Genomic DNA, 24646 nt, shown 5'->3' with positions numbered 1-24646 from the left:
GTTCCATTCGTAGCCAACTCCCCATCGCTCACACATCCAAGTCGTCGTCTGGGTCTTCTTCGTCTATGTCATCTGCAGCATCTGGCTCGTAATAGATCTTCCCCTGGCTGGTTGGCGTCTGCAGCAGAGACGACTTCCTGCAACAGGGCGAGAAGGCGGGGTTAGAGGCAGGGTGGAAATGCCGGTCAGAGAACAGCCTTGCCCCCGGGGGGTTTTGGACTACAACTCCCATCAGCCCCTGCCAGTGCAAAATTTTAAAAATTACATAAAGCATAAATTAGGACACGAACGTCCAATCTCTGGTGCTGCCCAAATGTCCCTCTGGAAGACATCTGAAGGCAGCCCTGTTTGAGGTAAAGGTAAAGGGACCCCTGACTATTAGTTCCAGCCGTGGCCGACTCTGGGGTTGCGGCGCTCATCTCGCTTTATTGGCCGAAGGAGCCAGCAGCTGCTTCTGGCGAACCAGAACAGCGCATGGAAACGCCATTTACCTTCCCGCCAGAGCGGTACCTATTGATCTACATGCACTTTGACGTGCTTTCAAACTGCTAGGTTGGCAGAAGCAGGGACCGAGCAACGGGAGCTCACCCCGTCGCGGGGATTCAAACCGCCGACCTTCTGATTGGCAAGTCCTAGGCTCTGTGGTTTAACCCACAACACCACCCGCATCCCATGCAGCCCTGTTTAAAGGAAGCTTTTAATGTTTGATGCATTGCTGTATTTTAATATTTTGCTGGAAGCCGCCCAGAGTGGCTGGGGAAGCCCAGCCAGATGGGTGGGATATAAATAATAAATTATTATTATTATTATTATTAGGGAGTTGCAGCCATAGGCATCCATTTTTTGTTTTACAAAGAGTAAGGTGCCATCTACGCTATATGTTTAAAGCCATTTTGTACCATTTTATACAGTCATGGCTTCCGCCCCAGGGAATCCTGGGAACTGTGTTTGGTCCAGGGTGCTGAGAGTTGCCAGGAAACCCTCCTGTTCAGCACAGAGAGCTGCAATTCGCAGAGTGGTTTTAACAGTCTATCCCTCTTTCCCATGGAATTCTGGGAAACTAGCTCTAAGAGGGGAAGTGGGGGGTCTCCTAACATTAGACTACAAATTTAAATACAGTTTAAAACAATTTAGAATCACAGAAATAAGGCAGGTCATGAAAATATACACCTCAAGGGGGTCACAGAAGGCCTGTGCAAAGAAAAGCGCCCGGAAGCTTAATAGTGAAGTTGCCAGAAGCACCTCTGTGGGGAAGGAGTTCCACAACTTAGGGGCCACCACAGAGAAGGCCTTCTCATAGGCTGCTGTTCCCACAAACTTCTGAGGGTGATGGAATAACCAAGGGGGCTCTCGCCCCCCAAATCAGCACCCGAACAAGACTGCAGGGAAGGAGGTGGCTTGTCAGGCATCGAGGCCTGAGTTCGAGTTCTGTAAGCTGTTTGCATTAAATATAGCCCAGATACATCCAGCAGACTTGAAAAACAAACACGCAGAGTACAATTCTATGTCTGGGTCATAGCTGTCAACTTACAGATTTGAAAATAAGAGGCCAACAGCTTCAAAAATAAGGGATCAGCAGCCAAAATAAGGGATTTTCTGGGCACAGGTATATTCAACCTCTGAGCCAAAGGCAGAAAGCCCAGCCAGCAACCAAACGAAGCCTCAAGCGGTGGTTCCCACAGCGCAGAAACCCAGCAAAGGGGATGCAGCAAGGAAAACCACCGTCCCCTCTCCGCTGGGAAGCGCTGAGCAAAGGCGAGTCCCCAGGCAACGCGGCCGATTTGATTGGCACAAGGCATGCAAGCTCCACCCCCCCCGTCATTCTCAGACTCCTTATTGGGTGAGCAACGCAGCCAAGCAACACAGTTGGAGCCGCCCTCCTCCCTGACCGGCAGGGAGGGAGAGAGGGAGGGAGAGGAGCTGCTTCCTTTGAAACCCGGGAAATTTAAGGGACATCATCAAGAAGGGACAGCAGCGGGACACGGCGCTGGGATAAGGGACTTTCCCGCCAAGTAAGGGACGGTTGACAGCTATGGTCTGGGTAGGCTTTTAAGGTTGTTAATTGGGCTTTGAAAGCAAGACAAAGACACTTAGCAAAGATTGACAACAATAAATCCACATCTCATCCCGACCCCGAAGGACTTACTTTTTGTCGCTGAACTGGTACGGGAGAGGGACGGACTCCTTGGCTCGGCGCTCAGCTTCCGACAGGCGCAGGTTAAAGGTCAAGTTGGCGGCTGGGTCAGCCTGAGAGGGGAAGAAGCCAAGTCAATACCAGCAGGAGGGGAAGATTTGACAGCAAAGCAATGGGACAGCTGCTATCAATCTCAGCCTTGGAACAGGTGAAATGGGTACAAATTTAATGGGCAGGAGGCAGGATCTAGGTGGGCCTGAAACCCTAGTGCCTTGCGAGCCAATAATAATAATAATAATAATAATAATAATAACTTATTATTTGTACCCCGCCCATCTGGCTGGGTCTCCCCAGCCACTCTGGGCAGCTTCCATAAAAACCAAAAATACACTAAAATATCACAGATTAAAAACTTCCCTGAACAGGGCTGCCTTAAGATGTCTTCTGAATATCAGGTAGTTATTTATCGCTTTGACATCTGATGGGAGGGCGTTACACAGGGCGGGCGCCACCACCGAGAAGGCCCTCTGCCTGGTTCCCTGTAACCTCACTTCTCGCAATGAGGGAACCGCCAGAAGGCCCTCAGAGCTGGACCTCAGCGTCCGGGAAGAACAATGGGGGTGGAGACGCTCCTTCAGGTATACTGGGCCGAGGCCGTTTAGGGCTTTAAAGGTCAACACCAGCACTTTGAATTGTGCTCGGAAACGTACTGGGAGCCAATGTAGGTCTTTCAAGACCGGTGTTATGTGGTCTCGGCGGTCGCCCCCAGTCACCAGTCTAGCTGCCGCATTCTGAATTAGTTGTAGTTTCCGAGTCACCTTCAAAGGTAGCCCCACGTAGAGCGCATTGCAGTAGTCCAAGCGGGAGATAACTAGAGCATGCACCACTCTGGCGAGACAGTCCGCAGGCAGGTAGGGTCTCAGCCTGCGTACCAGGTGGAGTTGGAGCCAAGATGGAGTTCTTGTTATTAAATATACCAAGAAAAGAGCACACCAAGAACTCTGGCCAATATAAGTTTCTGTAGTGGGAGTGGTCCCTACTGGCAAGTCAACTGTAACAAAAACTAATGCATTCAAGTTACAGATAGGTAGCCGTGTTGGTCTGCCATAGTCAAAACAAAATAAAAAAATTCCTTCCAGTAGCACCTTAAAGACCAACTAAGTTAGTTCTTGGTATGAGCTTTCGAGTGCATGAAGAAGTGTGCATGCACACGAAAGCTCATACCAAGAACTAACTTAGTTGGTCTTTAAGGTGCTACTGGAAGGAATTTTTTTATTAATGCATTCAAAAGTATGTTTTCTGACAAGGATTACAGACTCAAATAGAGATTACAAACTCAAACTCATAAGGATATGTATATCCAATTATGGATCAGAAACCAGTAAATTCATGATCTTACTGGTTTCTGATTCATAATTGGATATAATCTTGTAATCTCCCTGCTAATTTTTAAAGGGTCGTGTAAGTCTGAAGAATTTGTATAAATATATCCTGTTATTTTCTACGTTTCTCAGAGATAACAACTATGTGTGGGTAGATCACTGTGTATCTTGAGCTTCTCTGTTATCTCTGAGAAACGTAGAAAGTAACAGGATATATTTATATGAATTCTTCAAACTTACACGATCCTTTAAAAATTAGCTGATGAAGGTGAATACATCGAAACAGGGCCCTGTCCTGGTTTCCGATCCATAATTGGATATACATATCCTTGAGTTTGAGTTTGTAATCTCTGTTTGAGTTTGTATTTTTCCTGAATCTCCAGCGCTCAGTTTCACTGGCCGTCCACGTGTTCTAGTGTTAAGAGAGGAGAAAAGCTTTGCCTGAAGCCCCGATGAGTCACTGCCAATAAGTGTAGACAATACTGAGCTAGATAAAGGTCTGACTCAACTCAAGGGAGGTTCCTATGTTCCAAGCAAAGAAAGGAGGTTCTGGAGTCCGAGCCCTGCATCTTGTTACTCCTTAAGGTAATTGGATAGGATTTTTGATTTTCGAATTTTATTATCATTCATGTTTTTATACTGTATTTTATGCTCTTTTTATAGTTAAGTGTTTTAGAGTGTTTTAAATTTGTTGTTAGCTGCCCTGAGCCCAGTTTTTGAACCGGGAAGGGCGGGATATAAAAATTATTATTACAGTGGTGCCTCGCAAGACGAAAAGAATCCGTTCCGCGATTCTCTTCGTCTAGCGGTTTTTCCATCTTGCGAAGCAAGCCCATTGACGGCTTAGCAGATTAGCGCTATTAGCGGCTTAGCGGCTTTTAGCGGCTTATCAGCTTAGCGGATAAGCAGATAAGCGGCTTAGCGGCTTAGAAAAAGGGGGGGAGGGGAAAAAAGTCGGAAAAACTTGCAAGACATTTCGTCTTGCGAAGCAAGCCCATAGGGAAATTCGTTTTGCGAAGCGCCTCCAAAAGGGAAAACCCTTTCGTCTAGCGGGTTTTTCGTCTTGCGAAGCATTCGTCTTGCGGGGCACCACTGTATTATTATTATTGGAGCTCCAGCACCCAACGAAATTCCTGTCTCGTTTGCTGCCACCCCCACCTTACCATTCCTCTACTTGCAGACTCCTTGGCACAAACGGCCTGCTCCCGAGCCCCAGAGCCCACAGAACTGGATGCTTAACTACCGTATTTTTCGCTCCATAAGACACACTTTTTTCCTCTTAAAAAGTAAGGGGGAATGTCTGTGCGTCTTATGGAGCGAATGTGTGGTCCCTGGAGCCAAATTGCTGGAGTGCGGCACGCTCCTGGCTGCTCTTTGGGGGGGGGGGGAACCGCGTTGCTCTGCCGGCAACCTCGCCTTCCCCCTGCAGCCTCGGGAAGCTTTGCAGCAGCGGGCAGGCTGTATGCCCATGCCCCGCGCTCCTGGGCTGCTGAATGGAGATGGGGGTGCTGCTCTGCCAGCAGCCTCCCTTCCTCCTCAAACTTTGGAGCAGCGGGCAGGCTGTTCGCTGAGAGAGGGGAGGAAGAGGACGGAGAGGAGGGGGACCAAGAAACTGGGTTAAGGGAGACTAGGTACCGTAGGTTTCCGTGAGTGGAGAGTCATGGTAGAGGGCAAAGGAGAGGGAGCAGGGAAGGGGAGTAATTGCAGACGTCACCTGAGGAGTTTGGGTGAAAGGGATGGAGAGGAGGAGGCTGAAAAAGGGGGCTTGCACACAAAGATGGTATTTTACATGAAGATAGCGAAGAAAGTGATGTCAGTGATTGTGAGCAACTGAGCTTCATAAATTCCGACTCTAGCAGTGACGAGTTCTTGGGGTTCATAGAAGACTAGAAGAGTACTCAAACCTTAAAGTCTCTCTTCATTTGTTAATGACAGTGATGATGGTTCTTAATGCCACTGTTGACTGCTGTTCACTTTACATGGCTGTAATATGATTCTGATATACCAGTTGTTTATTAAATACGGTATTTGATTCAGAATATTTTTTTTCCTGTTTTCCTCCTCTAAAAGCTAGGTGCATCTTATGGTCGGGTGCGTCCTATGGAGCAAAAAATACGGTAAATAAGCAAGCAAGGTCACCTACCGTAGGCGAGGCTTTGCCATCCTCTGAACGGTCCCCTTCGGAAACTCCATCCCGTGGCAGCTCGCCAAGCTGCTTCAGGAGGAAACCCGGAAGGAGCGTAAAGCGTTCTTTCTGGGAAGGAGCATAAGAGGGGCGAGGGGTATCAGGAGCAGGTCAGCAATAAATCACACCTAGTAAGGGAAGTTAACTCTTGGTGCAAGGAAACCGGGTCTTCTCAGGAGGCGGGATTTACACCTTGTCAGGTGCGGGTGTGGTTGCTCTAGAGTAAACAGGCAAGACTCTGACCTGTCTTTTCCAGGCTTTATTCTTGGTGCAAACTATTTACAGTGCAGAGCGTCGTAAGCTCATGTCTGGCTCAATCGCTAGCAGAATCTGGGAGTGGGCGGTCCTTTTTATTTATTTATTTATTTATTATTTGTACCCCGCCCATCTGGCTGGGTTTCCCCAGCCACTCTGGGCGGCTTCCACAGAGACCAAAAATACACTAAAATGTCGCACATTAAAAACTTCCCTGAACAGGGCTGCCTTAAGATGTCTTCTGAATGTCAGGTAGTTGTTTATCGCTTTGACATCTGATGGGAGGGCGTTCCACAGGGCGGGCGCCACTACCGAGAAGGCCCTCTGCCTGGTTCCCTGTAGCTTTGCTTCTCGCAATGAGGGAACCGCCAGAAGGCCCTCGGAGCTGGACCTCAGTGTCCGGGCAGCACGATGGGGGTGGAGACGCTCCTTCAGGTATACTGGGCCGAGGCCGTTTAGGGCTTTAAAGGTCAACACCAAAACTTTGAATTGTGTTCGGAAACGTACTGGGAGCCAATGTAGGTCTTTCAAGACCGGTGTTACGTGGTCTCGGCGGCCGCCCCCAGTCACCAGTCTGGCTGCCGCATTCTGGATTAGTTGTAGTTTCCGAGTCACCTTCAAAGGTAGCCCCACGTAGAGCGCATTGCAGTAGTCCAAGCGGGAGATAACCAGAGCATGCACCACTCTGGCGAGACAGTCCGCGGGGAGGTAGGGTCTTAGCCTGCGTACCAGGTGGAGCTGGTAGACAGCTACCCTGGACACAGAACTGACCTGCGCCTGTTATTCTAAAGCAGCAATGCAGCAGCAAGCAAAGGCTATAGCAGCCAAGTCTGCTGCTTGTGGCTGGAAAGCCAAACAGGAAGTATGTGACTGTTGCCATGGAAACAAAGGGGCAGTCCATTCTGTACTGAGCACCGGATGTTAGCTCTGTGTGTGTCATATGACCTGTACAGGATGTACATGGGTGGAGTTTGAAGTTTCTCTCTGTTTGTTGAACAGAGCAGACATGTTTTCTCTATATGACTGCTGAAGACAGGAATAAAACATGTAGACACATTTCTGTCTGTGTCTGATTCCCCTCCCTGGGGATATGCTGGAGAGCAGGGAGGAGGAGAAGCAGTTTGGTGTGTTTTTCTCACAGCCTGAGGAAAATCGCCGGAACGGACCTCGTGTGTTTTTCCTACCGGGAGTCGCCGGAGGGAGGTCGAAAGAATTCAGCCGGTGCCTGGAGAGATAGGCACATACCTCTGACCGGCCCTGAATTCTGACATTGGTAGCAGCTGACGGTTGCTACGATCCATGGAACTCTGCAGAAATAGAAGCCTGAGATGGATGCTGATTCTCTGCAGCTAGAAGCTGACCAGAAGAAGCTGAAAGCCAAGCTACGGAGCCCAGGTATGAGATTTTCGGGCTTAAGAGTGTGAATGCAGATGGATTAATTCTCTGCTTCATGGGAGCAACGTTTGGGAAAAACAGCTCCGAGAGAGAAGAGTCTGCATTCCAAACATTCCTGTGGTTTTTCCTGTCCAAGGAAAGGAATGTGGTTGCTTAGCAACGCAGGCCAGTTTCAAGATAAGGGCTGGAAGTCGTGTTTTGACTAGGCCTTTACAAAGGAACTGTGAAAGGGACTTTCCAAGCGGCCAGTGTTATAGCTGCCAGGTGCACAGAGTGTAAACATGCCAGCTATTGGATTTTAGAGGCTTGTGTTTGAGAGTCAATGCAAGGACTCAAAATGGATGTCAAGAAGGGAAGCCTGCCTTCTCCACCCCTTTTGACCAGTGACAATTATGCATCTTGGTCTATTAAGATGAAGGCCTTGCTGCAGAATCAGAGACTGTTTAGGGTGATTGAGAACCCCATCCCTGCAGCACCAACGCGTCCTTGGGAGTCACAGGATGTGAAGGCCAGAACTGCTATAATTCTGTGCGTGTCAGACTCTCAGCTTGTTCATATACAAGATTTAGAGCACGCGAAAGATGTTTGGGACACGCTGAGAAGGACACATCAGAGAGATGCAGGTTCTTCAGCGTTGCTGTATTTTGAAAAGCTGACTAACCTGAGGCTTGCGCCTGATGGAGATGTTCAAGCGCACCTGACGGAAATGAAATTTCTGCGTCAGCAGATGGTGGAACGCAATTTCCATCTGGATGAGGAAGTGTTTTGCTTCATGGTGATCAACAGCCTGAATCGGACTTACAAAACGGTTGCCAGTCAGCTGGGGTCTCTCCCAGCGCAAGATCTAACGTCGGACAGGGTCTTTGCCGTGGTTCTGAACGAACATGACAGACTTGCCGCCCTGGAAGTCAAGGACAGGGGGAGGGAAGAACGGAGTTCTAACACCCCCACTGCTGTAGCTACTGGAGGAGACGCTGTAGCTTTGAACGTTGTCCGATGCCACAATTGTGGGCAGACTGGGCATCTTCAGCGGAACTGCAGGAAGCCACGTCAGAACAAAGGAGCCAAGGGAAGCTCCACGAAGTCTGAGGCGTCAGGCAGAAGTCATGCCAAGACACAGGCGAAGCCTGCAAAGGCTTTGATGTCCCTAAAAGCCACACCACAAGTGGGGAATTCCTTCGTTTTAGACACAGGAGCGACGGTTCACATGACCCATCGCAGGGATTTGTTTTCGTCGTTTAAGAAGCAAAGCTTCGTTGTACAACAAGCCAACGGTCAAGAGCTGGAAGCCACCGGAATTGGGACTGTGTATCTTAAAAGTCTGAACTTGACTATAAACGATGTTTATTTGGTTCCAGAGTTGAAGTACAATCTGCTCAGCGTTTCGCAGATTGCCAAGAAGGGACTAAAACTGTCCTATGATGATCAACACTGCGAGATCTACAAAGATGGAGAGTTGTATCTTTCTGCCAAAGAGAAAGATGGACTGTATTTGTTGACTTTTGAGCAAAGTGATTACATGGAATGTAATTCTTGTGATTCTAACATGATTTCTTTTGCAGGTGTAGCCAAGAAGAACGCCAAGCAGGTCACCTCGAGGGTCGACAGGGCATTTCAGCGGGTGTATGCTGATGTGATTGGTCCTTTAGCACCACCTAGAGGCAATGCAAAGTATTACCTAATATGTGTTGATTCTTTTACAGGTTTTGTCTGGATTTATCTTTTGGAGAGACCGAAAGAAGCCTTAGAAAGGTTTAAAGACTTTAGTGACAAGGTTAAAACTATGCATGATGCTGACATAGATTGTCTTTGCACAGATGAGAAGCCAATTTTTCTCTTACAGGATTTCCAGAGGTTCCTGAAGAAGAAAGGGATAAGACACAAAATTGCAGCTTCCGAAGAAGCTTGGAACAGATGTGTCTGTGTTAGGGTGAACAAAGAATTGCAAAAGGGAATGCATGCGCAATTGCTTAGTTCACGTCTGCCACATGAGTACTGGGCTGAGTCACTAATGTCATATTGTTACACGTGGTTGAGAAAGGTTTCAAAAGACTTGGGATGTTCTCCTTTTGAGAAACTGTTCCACAGAAAACCTTCTGTTGCCCATTTCAAGGTTTTCGGGTCTCATGTGAGGACAGAAGCTCCGGGTGGAGTAAAGAATGCCAGAGGCATTTTTGTGGGTTATGAAAAGGGTCTCTACAGAGTGATTTTGTCTGAATCTGGAAAGGTGATTCTCACAAAATTTCTAGAGAGTGCTCCTGAACAGGAGCGAGTGGTTGTTCACACATTTCCCACAGGAGATGATGATGATTCTGATGATGATGATGATGATGAGTTTAATCTTATTGAGTTCAGTAGTACTGATGATGACAGCGATAGCTCAGACAGCTCAGTTGTCACAGTCATTGAGAAGAAATCTCACACAATGACTAGACCCTCAGAAGAGGAGGATGAACCACTGATTAAGCTTAGTACTGGTTCTCCAGAGAGCTCAGAGGCTGAACCAGAAAGCAAGGGAGAGCAGCACCTCTTACGTAGGTCTGAGAGAGCAACGAAGGGTGTACCACCCAAGAGGTATTCAAAAGAGTTTGCCAACCAAGCTATTGCATGTGTTGCTGTTGTAAACGACCAAGGTCAAATTGAAGCTGTGTCTGAGTCAGAGACAAAGGCACAACAGAAAGTTGCTAACCAAGGTAATGCAGAAGCACTCATTCCTTGGAAATCACACAACCAGAGAGGTACATTGGTGAAACCAATGGCGGGTAGTTCCAAGGGTGGAACTGAAACAACAGGGGAGTGTTATAAGTATAACAACTGTTTGTTTTCTTCTCTGGATGACGCTTTGCTCGCAGCACGCATTGATACTTTAGGGGGAGTATGTTATTCTAAAGCAGCAATGCAGCAGCAAGCAAAGGCTATAGCAGCCAAGTCTGCTGCTTGTGGCTGGAAAGCCAAACAGGAAGTATGTGACTGTTGCCATGGAAACAAAGGGGCAGTCCATTCTGTACTGAGCACCGGATGTTAGCTCTGTGTGTGTCATATGACCTGTACAGGATGTACATGGGTGGAGTTTGAAGTTTCTCTCTGTTTGTTGAACAGAGCAGACATGTTTTCTCTATATGACTGCTGAAGACAGGAATAAAACATGTAGACACATTTCTGTCTGTGTCTGATTCCCCTCCCTGGGGATATGCTGGAGAGCAGGGAGGAGGAGAAGCAGTTTGGTGTGTTTTTCTCACAGCCTGAGGAAAATCGCCGGAACGGACCTCGTGTGTTTTTCCTACCGGGAGTCGCCGGAGGGAGGTCGAAAGAATTCAGCCGGTGCCTGGAGAGATAGGCACATACCTCTGACCGGCCCTGAATTCTGACAGCGCCTCCATGGACAGCTGTGAGTCCAAAATGACTCCCAGGCTGCGCACCTGGTCCTTCAGGGACACAGTTACCCCATTCAGGACCAGGGAATCCCCCACACCCGCCCGCCCCTGTCCCCCAAAAACAGCACTTCTGTCTTGTCAGGATTCAGCCTCAATCCATTAGCCGCCATCCATCCTCCAACCGCCTCCAGACACTCACACAGGACCTTCACCGCCTTCACTGGTTCTGATTTGAAAGAGAGGTAGAGCTGGGCGTCATCTGCATACTGATGAACACCCAGCCCAAACCCCCTGATGATCTCTCCCAGCGGCTTCATATAGATGTTAAAAAGCGTGGGGGTCCTTGTACCTCCCCCAGCCTTTTCCTTCCCTCACTGCACCGAAGCTTACTGCGCAGAATGGGAGCTGGAAGGGGCGTACCTCCCCCCTCTCCGGTTTGCTCAGGCTCGGGGTTGAGGCTTTCCCTAGCATCCCCTGGTCCCTTCACCTCTTCTTCACTGGAGGAGGGGCTTTCCTCCTCACCGGAGGAAGAACTGCTTCGCAAGATTTTCGGAGGCTCCCTGTAACACAATTCCCCCTCTGCCTGTTGCGCCGCCCACTCCCCAGGCACATTCCGCCTCCCCGTCTGACACCCGGCCAGCCTCACCTTCCGCAGCACTTTGCCACCTTTCTTCCTGTGAAACGTTACGGCGACTCGGGGAGCCTCGTCCCCCTGGGACACATTCCATGGCGCCGGCTCCAGAGCCACCATAACGCGAGCCAAGGCATGTAAGGTTTCTAGTTGTCCAAAATGGTGCAAGTCCCCATGGACGAGGGTCACCAGCCGGGCAATTTTCAGACCTGCAGAAGATCAGGAAATGTTGGGAAAGCCACGAGACCCATCATGTCAGCACAACAGCCTTTTTTTCTTGTTAATATATCTTCATTCAGCGGCGTAGCGTGGGTTGTCAGCACCCGGGGCAAGGCAAGTAATTTGCACCCCCTAACCCGGGGCAAGGCAAGTAATTTGCGCCCCCTAACCCGGGGCAAGGCAAGTAATTTGCGCCCCTAACCCCTAAACTGCCGCCGCTGCCAGCTTCTTCTTGCTGCTGCCTGGGCTGGGGTATTTACGGTAAGGTAGCCACGGCGGCGGCGGCGGCGAGTCCATGTCAGGTGATCTGAGGCGAGCTGCCGCTGGCGCTGCCGCCCAAACGATGCCGCTTGCCCGGAGGAGGAGGAGGGTTGAGAGGCGAGGAAAATGCAACATGGCCCAGCAGCTGCAGCAGCAGCAGCGGCGGCGGGGCTGTGAGGAGGGGCTGCTTGGCGCGCCCTCCGCGGCCCTGACGCACGGGAACCGCGGCGAGCGCTGAGAGCCGCTGCCTGCCAGACGCCTTCAGCCTGGACACGCGCACAGCTCGTCGGTTCCACGAGACATGGGGCTCTGCTACAGCCTGCGCCCGAGGCTCTTCGGCGACTCTGGAGGCGGCAAGCGTGCCCCCCCAGATGTTGCGCCCGGTGCAGCCGGCCCCCCCTGCACCCCCCACGCTACGCCACTGTCTTCATTAAAGATTTCTGAGTTTACAAAAATACACACGTCGTCTCTTTTTTCAAGTTGCGTTTTCTACAAATCGGTTTCATTTCTTGCGAAACATTGGTGTTACATACAGTGTTAGACAGGGGTCAGCAAACTTTGTCGGCAGGGGGCCGGTCCACCGTCCCTCAGACCTTGTGGCGGGGGGGATGAACAAATTCCTATGCCCCACAAATAACCCAGAGGTGCATTTTAAATAAAAGGACACATTTCATTCATGTAAAAACACGCTGATTCCTGGACCATCTGTGGGCCAGATTTAGAAGGCGATTGGGCTGGATCCGGCCCCCGGGCCTCAGTTTGCCTACCCATGGGTTAGGAAGAAAAGAGGAGGAGGGGGAATGGTGAGTGGGGTGGGGTCAGGTAGTTATGCTTCTTTTTGTCTACTTAGTGTATGTGTGGGGTTTTGTCTCAGCGTTACTTATGTGGGTTCTCTTACTATTCACTTATTGTACAGTGGTGCCCCGCAAGACGAATGCCTCGCAAGACGAAAAACCCGCTAGACGAAAGGGTCTTCCGTTTTTCGAGGTGCTTTGCAAGACGAATTTCCCTATGGGCTTGCTTGCGATTTCCCTATGGGCTTGCTTGCGAGTCTTGCGATTTTTTTCGCTTTTTTCTCCCTTTTTCTAAGCCGCTAATAGGGTTGCTTCGCAAGACAAAAAAACCGCTAGACGAAGAGAATCGCGGAACGGATTATTTTCGTCTTGTGAGGCACCACTGTAATTCCTTGGTGGTGAGAGAGGTTGGGGTGCAGCTTAGGGTGTGGTTGGTTGTCTCTGCTTGGCTGTACAGTGGTACCTCAGGTTAAGTACTTAATTTGTTCCGGAGTCTGTAACCTGAAGCATATGTAACCCAAGGTAACACTGTAGTGAGATTTGTTTTGTGTGAGAGCAGGGTCTGTGTGTGTAATTTTGAATCGGATTGATTTGTATGTTGTCGGCGGATTCTTGTTGTTAGGCTGTGTATGTGATAAAGGGGAACCATACCGGGGTGAAGGCGTCTTCTTCTATTTGCCCCCATGTCAGTTTCAGTTTATTCATAGCTGTCAACTTTTCTTGCGAGGAATCCTATTCGGAATAAGGGAATTTCCCTTCAAAAAAGGAAAAAGTTGCCAGCTATGGTTTATTGGTTAGTTTTTTCTAATAAGGCTGTGTCCCGTAATATTTGATACCATGGGTCCATGTTTACTCCTGACAGGTCTCTCCAGTGTCAGGCTATGATGTTTCTGGCTGCTGAGAGTACAGTGGTGCCTCGCAAGACGAAAAGAATCCGTTCCGCGATTCTCTTCGTCTAGCGGTTTTTTCGTCTTGCGAAGCAAGCCCATTGACGGCTTAGCGGCTTAGCGCTATTAGCGGCTTATTGGCTTATCGGATAAGCAGATAAGCGGCTTAGCGGCTTAGAAAAAGGGGGGGAGGGGAAAAAAGTCAGAAAAACTCGCAAGACATTTTCGTCTTGCGAAGCAAGCCCATAGGAAATTCGTTTTGCGAAGCACCTCCAAAACGGAAAACCCTTTCGTCTAGCGGGTTTTCCGTCTTGCGAGGCATTCGTCTTGCGGGGCACCACTGTAGGTGGGTTACGAGCTCTTTATGATGTGAGTGGGCGTTATTATCTTGGGAGATGTTTAGCAGAGGTCTTTGACTCCCCCAAAGAGCTCAGCGATCAGGCAGGGATATAAGGAAGTGTTGGTTTCTATTTCCCTCACTGAGCAGCAGATACAGTCACAAGGCTTTGTTTTGCATTCCACAGTCAGGTTTACTGTTGGGTTCCCACGGGAATGGAAGACTGGATGTGACGTTCACTGGTTTCCTGTTTTTCACTGTTCTCTCGGTGTTCTTTGTTTCCGAGAGGAGTTGCTTCTCTGCTCTCGCAGAGGCAAGATGCATGTTTGTATTCTCTCAGCACAGAAGTATAAATAAAATTTGAGAATGTGGCACATACCGCTTATCCTTCCGCTGTGTGGACTACTCTGTTTGGGCTCCAGATAAGGAGCCTGTATCAGCTTCAGATGGGCAGAAGCTGGTCAAAATCTCACAGGAAGCAGGCCAAGGTATCCTGGACCCAAAGTTCTTAAGGGCCTTGTAAATGCATATGAGAAAATTAACGTCCTGCTGCATCAGGCCAATGGACCATCTAGTCCAGCATCCTGTTCTGACAGTGGACAATCACGTGCCCATTATGGAAAACCTGCAAGCAGAACGCAGGAGCAGCCCTCTCCCCGCTTGTGGTTTCCAGTAATTGGAATTCAGGGGCACTGACGCTGGAGGCAGAACACAGCCGTCACGGCTAGTACATTTTGACAGCCCCCTCCGCCATGAATTTGCTCAACCCTCTTTTAAAGCTACCCTAGGCTTCCTAGGGTATATAAGGGTGGTATAAGGCACACGGGTGGCGCTGTGGGTTAAACCACAGAGCCTAGGACTTGCTGATCAGAAGGTCGGCGGTTCGAATCCCCGCGACGGGGTGAGCTCCCGTTGCTCAGTCCCTGCTCCTGCCAACCTAGAAGTTCAAAAGCACGTCAAAGTGCAAGTAGATAAATAGGTACCACTCCAGCAGGAAGGTAAACGGCGTTTCCGTGCGCTGCTCTGGTTCGCCAGAAGCGGCTTAGTCATGCTGGCCACATGACCCGGAAGCAAGATGAGCGCCGCAACCCGTCAGCCATGACTAGACCTAATGGTCAGGGGTCCCTTTACCTTAACCTTTAGGCTTCCTTGATTCCAACAAAGGTCCGTATAGTGAAAGCTCTGGTTTTCCCAGTAGTGATGTATGGAAGTGAGAGCTGGACCATAAAGAAGGCTGATCGCCGAAGAATGGATGCTTTTGAATTCTGGTGCTGGAGGAGACTCTTGAGAGTCCCATGGACTGCAAGAAGATCAAACCTCTCCATTCTGAAGGAAATCAGCCCTGAGTGCTCACAGGAAGGACAGATCCTGAAGCTGAGGCTCCAAGACTTTGGCTACCTCATGAGAAGAGAAGACTCCCTGGAAAAGACCCTGATGTTGGGAAAGATGGAGGGCACAAGGAGAAGGGGACGACAGAGGACGAGATGGTGGGACAGTGTTCTCAGAGCTACCAGCATGAGTTTGACCAAACTGCGGGAGGCAGTGGAAGACAGGAGGGCCTGGCGTGCTCTGGTCCAGGGGGCCATGAAGAGGCGGACACGACTAAACAACAAGGCTTCCTTGAAAACATCCCCCCTCTCTCACCAGCAGCCTTTGCTCTCCTGGGCAGCTGCGGAAGGACCTGGCAGACGCCGGCAAATGGCAAACGGAGAAGCAGCCAGCTCAGCGAATCCAGCACGACCGTGACAGGGCCTGGAGACCCTGGAGTCAACCGGCCCACCAATTCCGAGGCACAGAAGTCTCCCAGGGCGAAGCCATGGGGCTCCCCGGCCCAGCCCAGGGGATCCCGGAAGGCATCGTGGAACTGTATCCTTGGATAAAACATATTAACATATTAATAATAATAATAATAATAATAATAATCACCACCAATGGGCCAGATTAAGGCAGGACTATCTATCTAGAGGAGAAAGAAAATCCTACTGGAAGCCGTTACATTATAGAAACCAGATAACGTGTTTCTAAGCATTCAAGAGAAAACTCCTTAAAGCCTTAAAATTTTAATTTTTATTTGGTCATGCATTTCTAACGAGACCATCTACCTCTGTTTGTACAATAAAACTGTTTAACAATTAAATCTCTCGTTTATTTAATTATATATATTTAATTAAGTTCACTAACTGCATACATTACATAATATTAATTGACACTTTTAACTTGCAATATGAAAATTTAATTCAGTGTGCGGCCCGCCGGTCCTGTGTCAAAGTTCTCTGGCGGCCCACTTGGTATGGAAAGTTGGACCGCCCCATTCTAAGCGGCGTGCAAATATTTTTTTTAAGCATGCAATGGGTAAGATCAATTGGAATTAATCAAAAAAGCAGAAAGAGTTTGTAACACTGTTCACAACATACAATTACAATATAAAAATCGCAAAATGGATCATCCAAACAGGAACAAAAACAAACCAATAATCCCCCCTCCCACAACACATTTAAAAGAGCAACGGATGTCAATCATCCAAAGGCCTGGTTGAAAAGGAATATCTTTACCTAAAGGTGCATAATGATGGCGCCAGGTGGGCCTCCCTGGGGAGAAGATCCCACAAATGCGGAGCCACTGCAGAAAAGGCCCCGTTCTCGAGTTGCCACCCTCCAGACCTCTCATGGAGGAGGCATATGAAGAAGGGTCTCCGATGATGATCTCAGGGTCCTAGCAGTGACTCCGCTGAGGACATCGGTGACCAGGCAGGTATATAAGGGAGGTATCCTGGAGCAAAGTACAGTGGTGCCTCGCAAGACGAAAATAATCCGTTCCGCGAGTCTCTTCGTCTAGCGGTTTTTTCGTCTTGCGAAGCATCCCTATTAGCGGCTTAGCGGCTTAGCGCTATTAGTAGCTTAGGGGCTTAGCGGATCAGCTGATAAGTGGCTTAGCGGATCAGCTGATAAGTGGCTTAGCGGATCAGCTGATAAGTGGCTTAGAGGATCAGCTGATAAGCGGCTTAGCAGCTTAGAAAAAGGGGGGGAGGGGAAAAAACTGCAGGAACTCGCAAGACATTTTCGTCTTGCGAAGCAAGCCCATAGGGAAATTCGTCTTACGAAGCGCCTCGAAAAACGGAAAACCCTTTCGTCTAGCGGGCTTTTCGTCTTGCGAGGCATTCGTCTTGCGGGGCACCACTGTAGTCCCAGGCTTTGTGAATTCATTCAAGAACCTTGAACATGGTCTGGGGTCCTAGGGGCAGCCAGTGCAAACTTTTAAGCGCTGCAGTGATGTGCTGGCATCTGTCTGTCCCATCAACAGCCCAGCTGCAGCACTTTGCATGGGCTGGAGCCTCCAGAACAGGTCCAAGGGTAGCTCCACATAGAGCAGGTATGTCTCGATCTACCGGTAGATTCCCAGCTGATCCTGGAAGATCGCAAGACCCTTATCGATTGTGGGATTAAATAAAGTTTACCGAAAGTTAACAAATAAAAGCTGAAGAATTCTGGGCTCAAATACTCTGGGCTCAACAACTCTGGGCAATCCACCCACCCCACGAACACTCCTTTTTGCGACAATAGGTAGATCACTGCCAGTTTTTTTTATACTGGGAGTAGATCACAGTCTCTTGGATGTGCATTAATCAGGTCTGGAGGTTACCAGCACATGAAACACACTGGCCAGGATATCTCAGTGGCTTTCTCGCACTCACCGGGAAGTGACTTCGGCGCTGAATCCAGCCTTGAATTCTTCTTCCGGGACCTCAAAGCTGAAAACGTGAACAGATTCATCCCTAAAGGAGGAATGGAGGCGAGAGCTGATTATGCTTTCGGGGGAGAGAGAAAGGGGTCCCTTCACTGTCCAAAGCAGAGGAAAGCGGAGATTGAGGGCAAGAAGATTGGGCTCCAGAGGGAGAACGTGAGCTGGTTCTAGACTTCTTTGGTGAGCCACACCTGTCTGAAAGGATCAGGGTGACGTATTGTGGTTATGGAGCACCAGGAGTAGGGAGGTTGGAGGTGCAAATCTTGTTCAGAAAGTACTCACAACTTAAAGTTTGATGTCACTAATAAGGGCATATCAGATGCCTATTTCAGTTTGGGTACTGATTGATGATACACCCACAATATAAGAGGAAACATATTACCGTATTTTTCGCCCCATAGGACGCACTTTTTCCCCTCCAAAAATGAAGGGGAAATGTGTGTGCGTCCTATGGGGCGAATGCAGGCTTTCGCTGAAGCCTGGAGAGCGAGAGGCATCAGTGCACACCAACCCCTCTCGCTCTCCAGGCTTCAGGAAGCTATCCGCAAGCCTTGCAAGCCCAGCAGGAGTTCCCGCGGGCTCACAAGGCTTGTGGGCAGCAGCCTGCAGCCCTGGCGAGTGTCCACAAGCCTTGCGCGCCTGGCGGGAGGTCCTGCCGAGCGCATGAGGCTTGGGGGGGCAGCCTGTCGCCCGAAGCACGGGGAGCCCTCCGGAGTGCTCCCCGAGCTTTGGGCGAGTGTCCACAAGCCTTGAGCGCCCGGCGGGAGGTCCCGCCGGGCGCGTGAGGCTTGGGGCGGCAGCCTGCCGCCCGAAGCATGCAGAGCCCTGCGGAGGGTGCCCCGTGCTTCGGGCAGGTGTGCGCAAGGCTTGGGGCAGCAGCTGTGGCTGGGGGGGAAATAAATTTTTAAAATTCATTCCCCCCCCCCAAAAAACGAGGTGCGTTCTATGGGCCAGTGCGCCCTATAGGACGAAAAATACGGTATTACTCTAACTGAACGTTTACAGGCACTATTCCACAAAGCTGCACTCAGCAGGAGGCATGCAGAAAATGTGTGTGTGTAACACACAGTGACTGAATACCCTCCTGCACCTCATATTTCTGGCCACTCATAAGATTCCTCCTCTCTCCTGTACGTACAGTCATACCTCAGGTTAAATACGCTTCGAGGTGAGCGCGTTCGAGTTGCGCTCCGCAGCAACCCAGAAGTAACGGAGCACATTACTTCTGGGTTTCGCTGCTTGCGCATGCGCAGACGCTCAAAATGACATCCAGTGCATGTGCAGAAGTGGCGAAAAGCGACGCACGCGTGCTTAGACATGCCGTCGATAGATATGTTTACCTCTAGATGCGAACGGGGCTCCGTAACGGATCCCGTTCGTATCTAGAGGTACCACTGTATATGATATTTTGAGGATTTCCTCATGGATCTGGAGAGAGGACGGTTGCAGCTACCTGGCCCGCCCACCCAAACCATCCTTGCCTTGTGGTGGTGGTGGGGAATGGGCTAAGTGCCCAAAGTCTAAAGGTGAATTTCACCCACCTTTGGGCCGACGCTTCCACGAAACTCTTGAGGAGGGTGCGGCCCTCGCAGGCGACGGAGTCTGAAGGAGGAAAACCCAGGATGAATGGAGAACAGATTGACCACGGGAAGTCTTTCAATAATAATAATAATTTATTATTTGTAACCCCACCCATCTCACTGGGTTGCTTCAGCCACTCTGTGCAGCTTTCAACATAAGGTAAAATAAAGGGACCCCTGACCATTAGGTCCAGTCGTGGCCGACTCTGGGGTTGCGGCGCTCATCTCGCTTTATTAGCCGAGGGAGCCGGCGTACAGCTTCTGGGTCATGTGGCCAGCAGGACTAAGCCGCTTCTGGCAAACCAGAGCAGCGCACAGAAACGCCGTTTACCTTCCCGCCGGAGCGGTACCTATTGATCTACTTGCACTTTGACATGCTTTCGAACTGCTAGGTTGGCAGGAGCTGGGACCGAGCAACGGGAGCTCACCCCGGCGCGGGGATTCGAACCGCCAACCTTCTGATCGGCAAATCCTAGGCTCTGTGGTTTAACCCACAGCGCCACCCGCGTCCCATAGCTTTCAACATATATAAAAACAAAATAAAGATTGCCTCATGCACCACCTTCCGCCTTCATTGCCCTCCAAGAACCCCCTCTTTCACTTGAATCCTCCCAGCCCCACTTCCCCCTTAATCCCCTGCCCTAAACCCCCTGCCCCTCTCCCTTAAGTCCCTGCCCCATGTCCCCTCCACTTCCATAGGAGCTATGAAGAAAAGGAGACAGACAGCATCTTAAAAAGCAGAGACATCACTTTGCCAACAAAGGTCCCTATAGCTAAAGCTCTGGTTTTCCCAGTAGTGATGTATGGAAGTGAGAGCTGGACCATAAAGAAGGCTGATGGCGGAAGAATGGATGCTTTTGAATTCTGGTGCTGGAGGAGACTCTTGAGAGTCCCATGGACTGCAAGAAGATCCAAACTCTCCATTCGGAAGGAAATCAGCCCTGAGTGCTCACTGGAAGGACAGATCCTGAAGCTGAGGCTCCAAGACTTTGGCCACCTCATGAGAAGAGAAGACTCCCTGGAAAAGACCCTGATGTTGGGAAAGATGGAGGGCACAAGGAGAAGGGGACGACGGAGGACGAGATGGTGGGACAGTGTTCTGGAAGCTACCAGCATGAGTTTGACCAAACTGTGGGAGGCAGTGGAAGACAGGAGTGCCTGGTGTGCTCTGGTCCAGGGGGTCACGAAGAGGCGGACACGACTAAACGACTAAACAACAACAACAAGGTCTCCTTTCTCAATCTTGGGTCCCTAAATGTTCATAGAGGATCCCTGAGGATCCTCTAGTCCAGGCATAGGCAATCTCGGCCCTCCAGATGTTTTGGGACTACAACTCCCATCACCCCTAGCTAACAGGGCCAGTGGTCAGGGATGATGGGAGTTGTAGTCCCAAAACATCTGCAGGGCCGGATTTGCCTATGCCTGATCTAGTGAAGGAAAAGGGGGCAAGGGGAATGGCCAAGCCCCCCCACCCCAGGCCTCTGATTCACCCCCACAGCAGCTGCTAACAAAGTGGGGCAAGAGATTTCCCCCCCCCCTAAACCTCACAGAATTTCAGATTTGGAAGGGGTCCCCCAGGGGTCATCTACTCCAGTGTTTCCCAACCTTGGGCCTCCAACTGTTTTTGAACTACAATTCCCATCATCCCTGACCACTGGTCTTGCTAGCTAGGGATGATGGGAGTTGTAGTCCAAAAACAGCTGGAGGCCCAAGGTTGGGAAACACTGATCTACTCCAACCCCTTGTAATGCAGGAATCTCAGCTAAGGCCTCCCTGAAAGGTGGGTCCCTGCCCCGCCCCATTCCAGTGTGGGGGGGTCCTCCTTCTCTCCCCCCCACCTCACCTTGGATAAGGACGAGACCCTCGGCCCCTCCGGCCACCAGCTCCCCAAGCATCCCTTCCCTGCCTCCCCCGCCCCTCGGCGCCGGCGCCTTCGTCTTAGCTCACGCCGCCCGCCGCGCTCCACTGACGTCACTGTACGGACCAGCGGGTCCGCCGAGCGAGAGAGCCGCCCGCGAAGGCCCTTTGTACGGAAAGCCGCCGCATGGGCGCCGCCATGTTGAGGGATGCGGTTTTTTTTGAGGCTGCCGGATTGAAGTGATTTGAGGGGGAATAATTCCCCAGCAACACGGGAGACCCTCCCCGGATTTAAAATAGCTGCCGTGAACGCGGCTTGGAAACGCGAAGGGTCCTGTCCCTGTGTATGCAGATTACATATTTATACTTTTGGACAGGCAGCAGTCGGGACGCCTGAAAAAGGTCCTCATTTGTCTGGCTGGTGGGGGCTGACGGGAGTTGTAGTCCCAAACAGCTGGAGGGCGCCAGGCTGCAGGTATCCTCCTTTGCTGAACCAGAGATGCTGTGGCTTTCGCAGCAGCAGCTGGACTTGAAAACGGCAAACCGCCTTGGCATAAAGGCGGCGACGTGAATGCAATGAATGAATTAACAATAAAGAAGCAGAACATGCACAAGAGCACGGCACTAGCCTGGGGAAGATTCAACCTGTTGAATTTCTGCCTGCCCTTTGGTGCTTACACATCAGACAGGCACCGTTTATATTGTTTCATCGGCGCTTTTGAAGCCCTCCCTTTTACAAGATGCGTTTTTAAGTAATAATAAGTTCCCAGGGGGACGCAGGTGGCGCTGGGACGCAGGTGGCGCTGTGGGTTAGATCGAAAGGTCAGCGGTTCGAATCCCTGTGGCGGGGTGCGCTCCCGCTGCTCGGTCCCAGCGCCTGCCAACCTAGCAGTTCGAAAGCACCTCCGGGTGCAAGTAGATAAATAGGGACCGCTTACCAGCGGGAAGGTAAACGGCGTTTCCGTGTGCGGCTCTGGCTCGCCAGAGCAGCGATGTCACACTGGCCACGTGACCCGGAAGTGTCTCCGGACAGCGCTGGCCCCTGGCCTCTTAAGTGAGATGGGCGCACAACCCCAGAGTCTGTCAAGACTGGCCCGTACGGGCAGGGGTACCTTTACCTTTACCTTTAAGTTCCCAGGATTCCCTGGGGCGGAAGCCATGACTGTTTAAAACGGTATGACACGGCTTTAAACATATAGTGCAGACGGGACCTTACTCTTTGTAAAAAAAAAAATGGATGCCTATGGCTGCAACTCCCTAATAATAATAATTTGTTGTTGTTTAGTCATGTCCAACTCTTCGTGACCCCCTGGACCAGAGCACGCCAGGCCCTCCTGTCTTCCACTGCCTCTCGCAGTTTGGTCAGACTCATGCTGGTAGCTTCGAGAACACTGTCCCACCATCTCGTCCTCCGTCATCCCCTTCTTCTTGTAATAATAATAATAATAATTTATTTATACTCTGCCCATCTGGCTGGGTTTCCCCAGCCATTCTGGGAGGCTTCAGACCAAATATTAAAAACAATACAGTGTCAGACATTAAAAACTTCCCTAAACAGGGCTGCCTTCAGATGTCTTCTAAAAGTCAGATAGTTTACTATTTCCTTGACATCTGACAGGATGGTGTTCCACAGGGCGGGCGCCACCACCGAGAAGGCCCTCTTCCTGGTTCCCTGCAACCTTGCTTCTTGCAGGGAGGGAACCGCCAGAAGGCCCTCAGCGCTGGACCTCAGTGTCTGGGCTGAACAATGGGGGTGGAGACGCTCCTTCAGATATACTGGGCCTTTGAGGCCGTTTAGGGCTTTCAAGGTCAACACCAACACTTTGAATTGTGCTCGGAAATGTACGGGGAGCCAATGTAGGTCTTTCAGGACCAGTGTTATGTGGTCTCGACGGCCACTCCCAGTGCCCAGTCTAGCTGCCACATTCTGGATTAATAAAGTGGGTCTTTTCGGCGCCTGTTAAATGCCTCCCTCTTCCAGCAAACCTTTTAAGTAGAGATATTTCTCAGGCTGCATTTGTTTCAGGATTGTTTCAACATAGGGAAGCATTTTTTTAAATAATGTATGGGATTTTGTAGTGGTTGGTTGTAGTTTCTTGGTGATGCTTTTATTGCAAAACTGCTTTGAGATATTTTATATAGGAAGTGACTCATAAGTGGAATTAAATGAGGCAAGTCTCCGATAGGCAGGGAACCAAGTCAGCGACCCTTCTGGGCACAGGGGAAAGGGGGCTGTGGAATGGGTAGGAAATGGGTGGTTGCTGTGATGATTCTAAAGTGGAAGAAAGATCACACACACATATTGGGGTTTGTGCAATTAAGTTCTACCTAGATTAGACCCACTAGAATCAATGGGCCTGAGTCTACGCCCTCACATTGGATACAACCCAAAGATCATCCTAATCTCTGAGCAGTGAGATTAATCCAGGGATTCCAGTGTTTTCTGTTTTGGTGGTGTCTTTAGGATATATGGTTTTATTTACACATAATGATAATAATGAATTTTTATTTATACCCCACCCTTCCCGGTTCAAAAATCCAGGCTCAGGGCAGCTAACAACAAATTTAAAACACTTAACTGATGCAACAAAAAACAGCATAAAATACAGTATAAAACATGAATAACAATAAATTCAGAATTCAAAAATCGATTTAGGGGGGAAATCCATCCAATAAACATTAGATGATCACCAGGGCTAGCTGGCTAAATTAGTCCTATTTAGGCCAGCAAGGAGACCAAGGGAGAATTAGCTGTGGGATCCCAGAGCGGGTAATCTTCATAAAAAGGGGAGGGGGAGGGAAGGGAAGGGAAGGAAGGGGAATAAAAGATCAGGCTAAATTCAAATTAAAGGCCAGGTGGAATAGCTCTGTCTTACAGGCCCTGCGGAAGGAGGTTAAATCCTGCAGGGCCCTGGTCTCCTGGGACAGAGCATTCCACCAGGTCGGAGCCATCACTGAGAAGGCCCTGGCCCTGGTGTTGCAGCTTTGAATCCATCACAGTGCAAGCATGTCTGTGTCTCCAACTTCCAGCCTTCCAGCCCATCTCACGGACATTCGCACACTGTTATTCTCCTCCCTAGCAGCTAGATATTGAGTGGGGAAAGGGCCCACCCATTAGCCTGGAAGGGAACATCCCTGAGTGGGAACTGAAGTGTAGTTGGGTTCCCACAAGGCAAGACACAAGCGATAACAAGAACCTTCATTGAACTACATACCTGGGAAACAGGGGCAAAGCAACTGCTTATATACATTCCTAAAAGCCTGGGCCGCTCCCACTCCCGACATGATTGGCTGTCTAAACTTCCAAGCTGCGAATCACGACTCATGAGTTCAAGGGCCAATGGCAGAGGCCGAAATCCTGAAATGTTCTGTGATTGGACATCATGTATCGAATCAGAACACAGGAGCTCAGTGACACAAAAAATCAGAAACCAAAAAAATACAAAGTTTATTAGTGACTGGAATAAATTTATGGTATACATTGAAGGGAATTATAGAAACTTAAAAACTATAGCAGGTCTGACATAGATCTTACGATGTGTAAACCATTAACAATTATCAGCTGCAGGAAAAAGAAAGTATTTTTATTAAGAAGCCCGAAATCGGGAGGGATG

General features: G+C 49.8%; 1 protein-coding gene across 1 annotated transcript; it reads right to left on the bottom strand.

Annotated features, from left to right (window-relative positions):
• ELP5 (elongator acetyltransferase complex subunit 5) lies at positions 1-21139 on the bottom strand. Its single transcript, XM_079952117.1, has 8 exons — positions 21019-21139; positions 19137-19197; positions 17546-17626; positions 15499-15725; positions 11372-11565; positions 5660-5770; positions 2147-2247; positions 1-137 (listed from the first exon to the last, which is right to left on the bottom strand). Exons 1-8 carry the CDS (start codon positions 21068-21070, stop codon positions 29-31), a joined length of 936 nt encoding a protein of 311 aa, XP_079808243.1. The 5' UTR covers positions 21071-21139; the 3' UTR covers positions 1-28.
• Positions 21140-24646: the final 3507 nt, after the last annotated feature.

The sequence above is a fragment of the Podarcis cretensis genome (assembly GCF_951804945.1).
Source record: "Podarcis cretensis genome assembly, chromosome: 13".
Lineage (NCBI taxonomy): Eukaryota > Metazoa > Chordata > Lepidosauria > Squamata > Lacertidae > Podarcis > Podarcis cretensis.
This window is presented reverse-complemented; position numbering and strand designations above follow the sequence as displayed.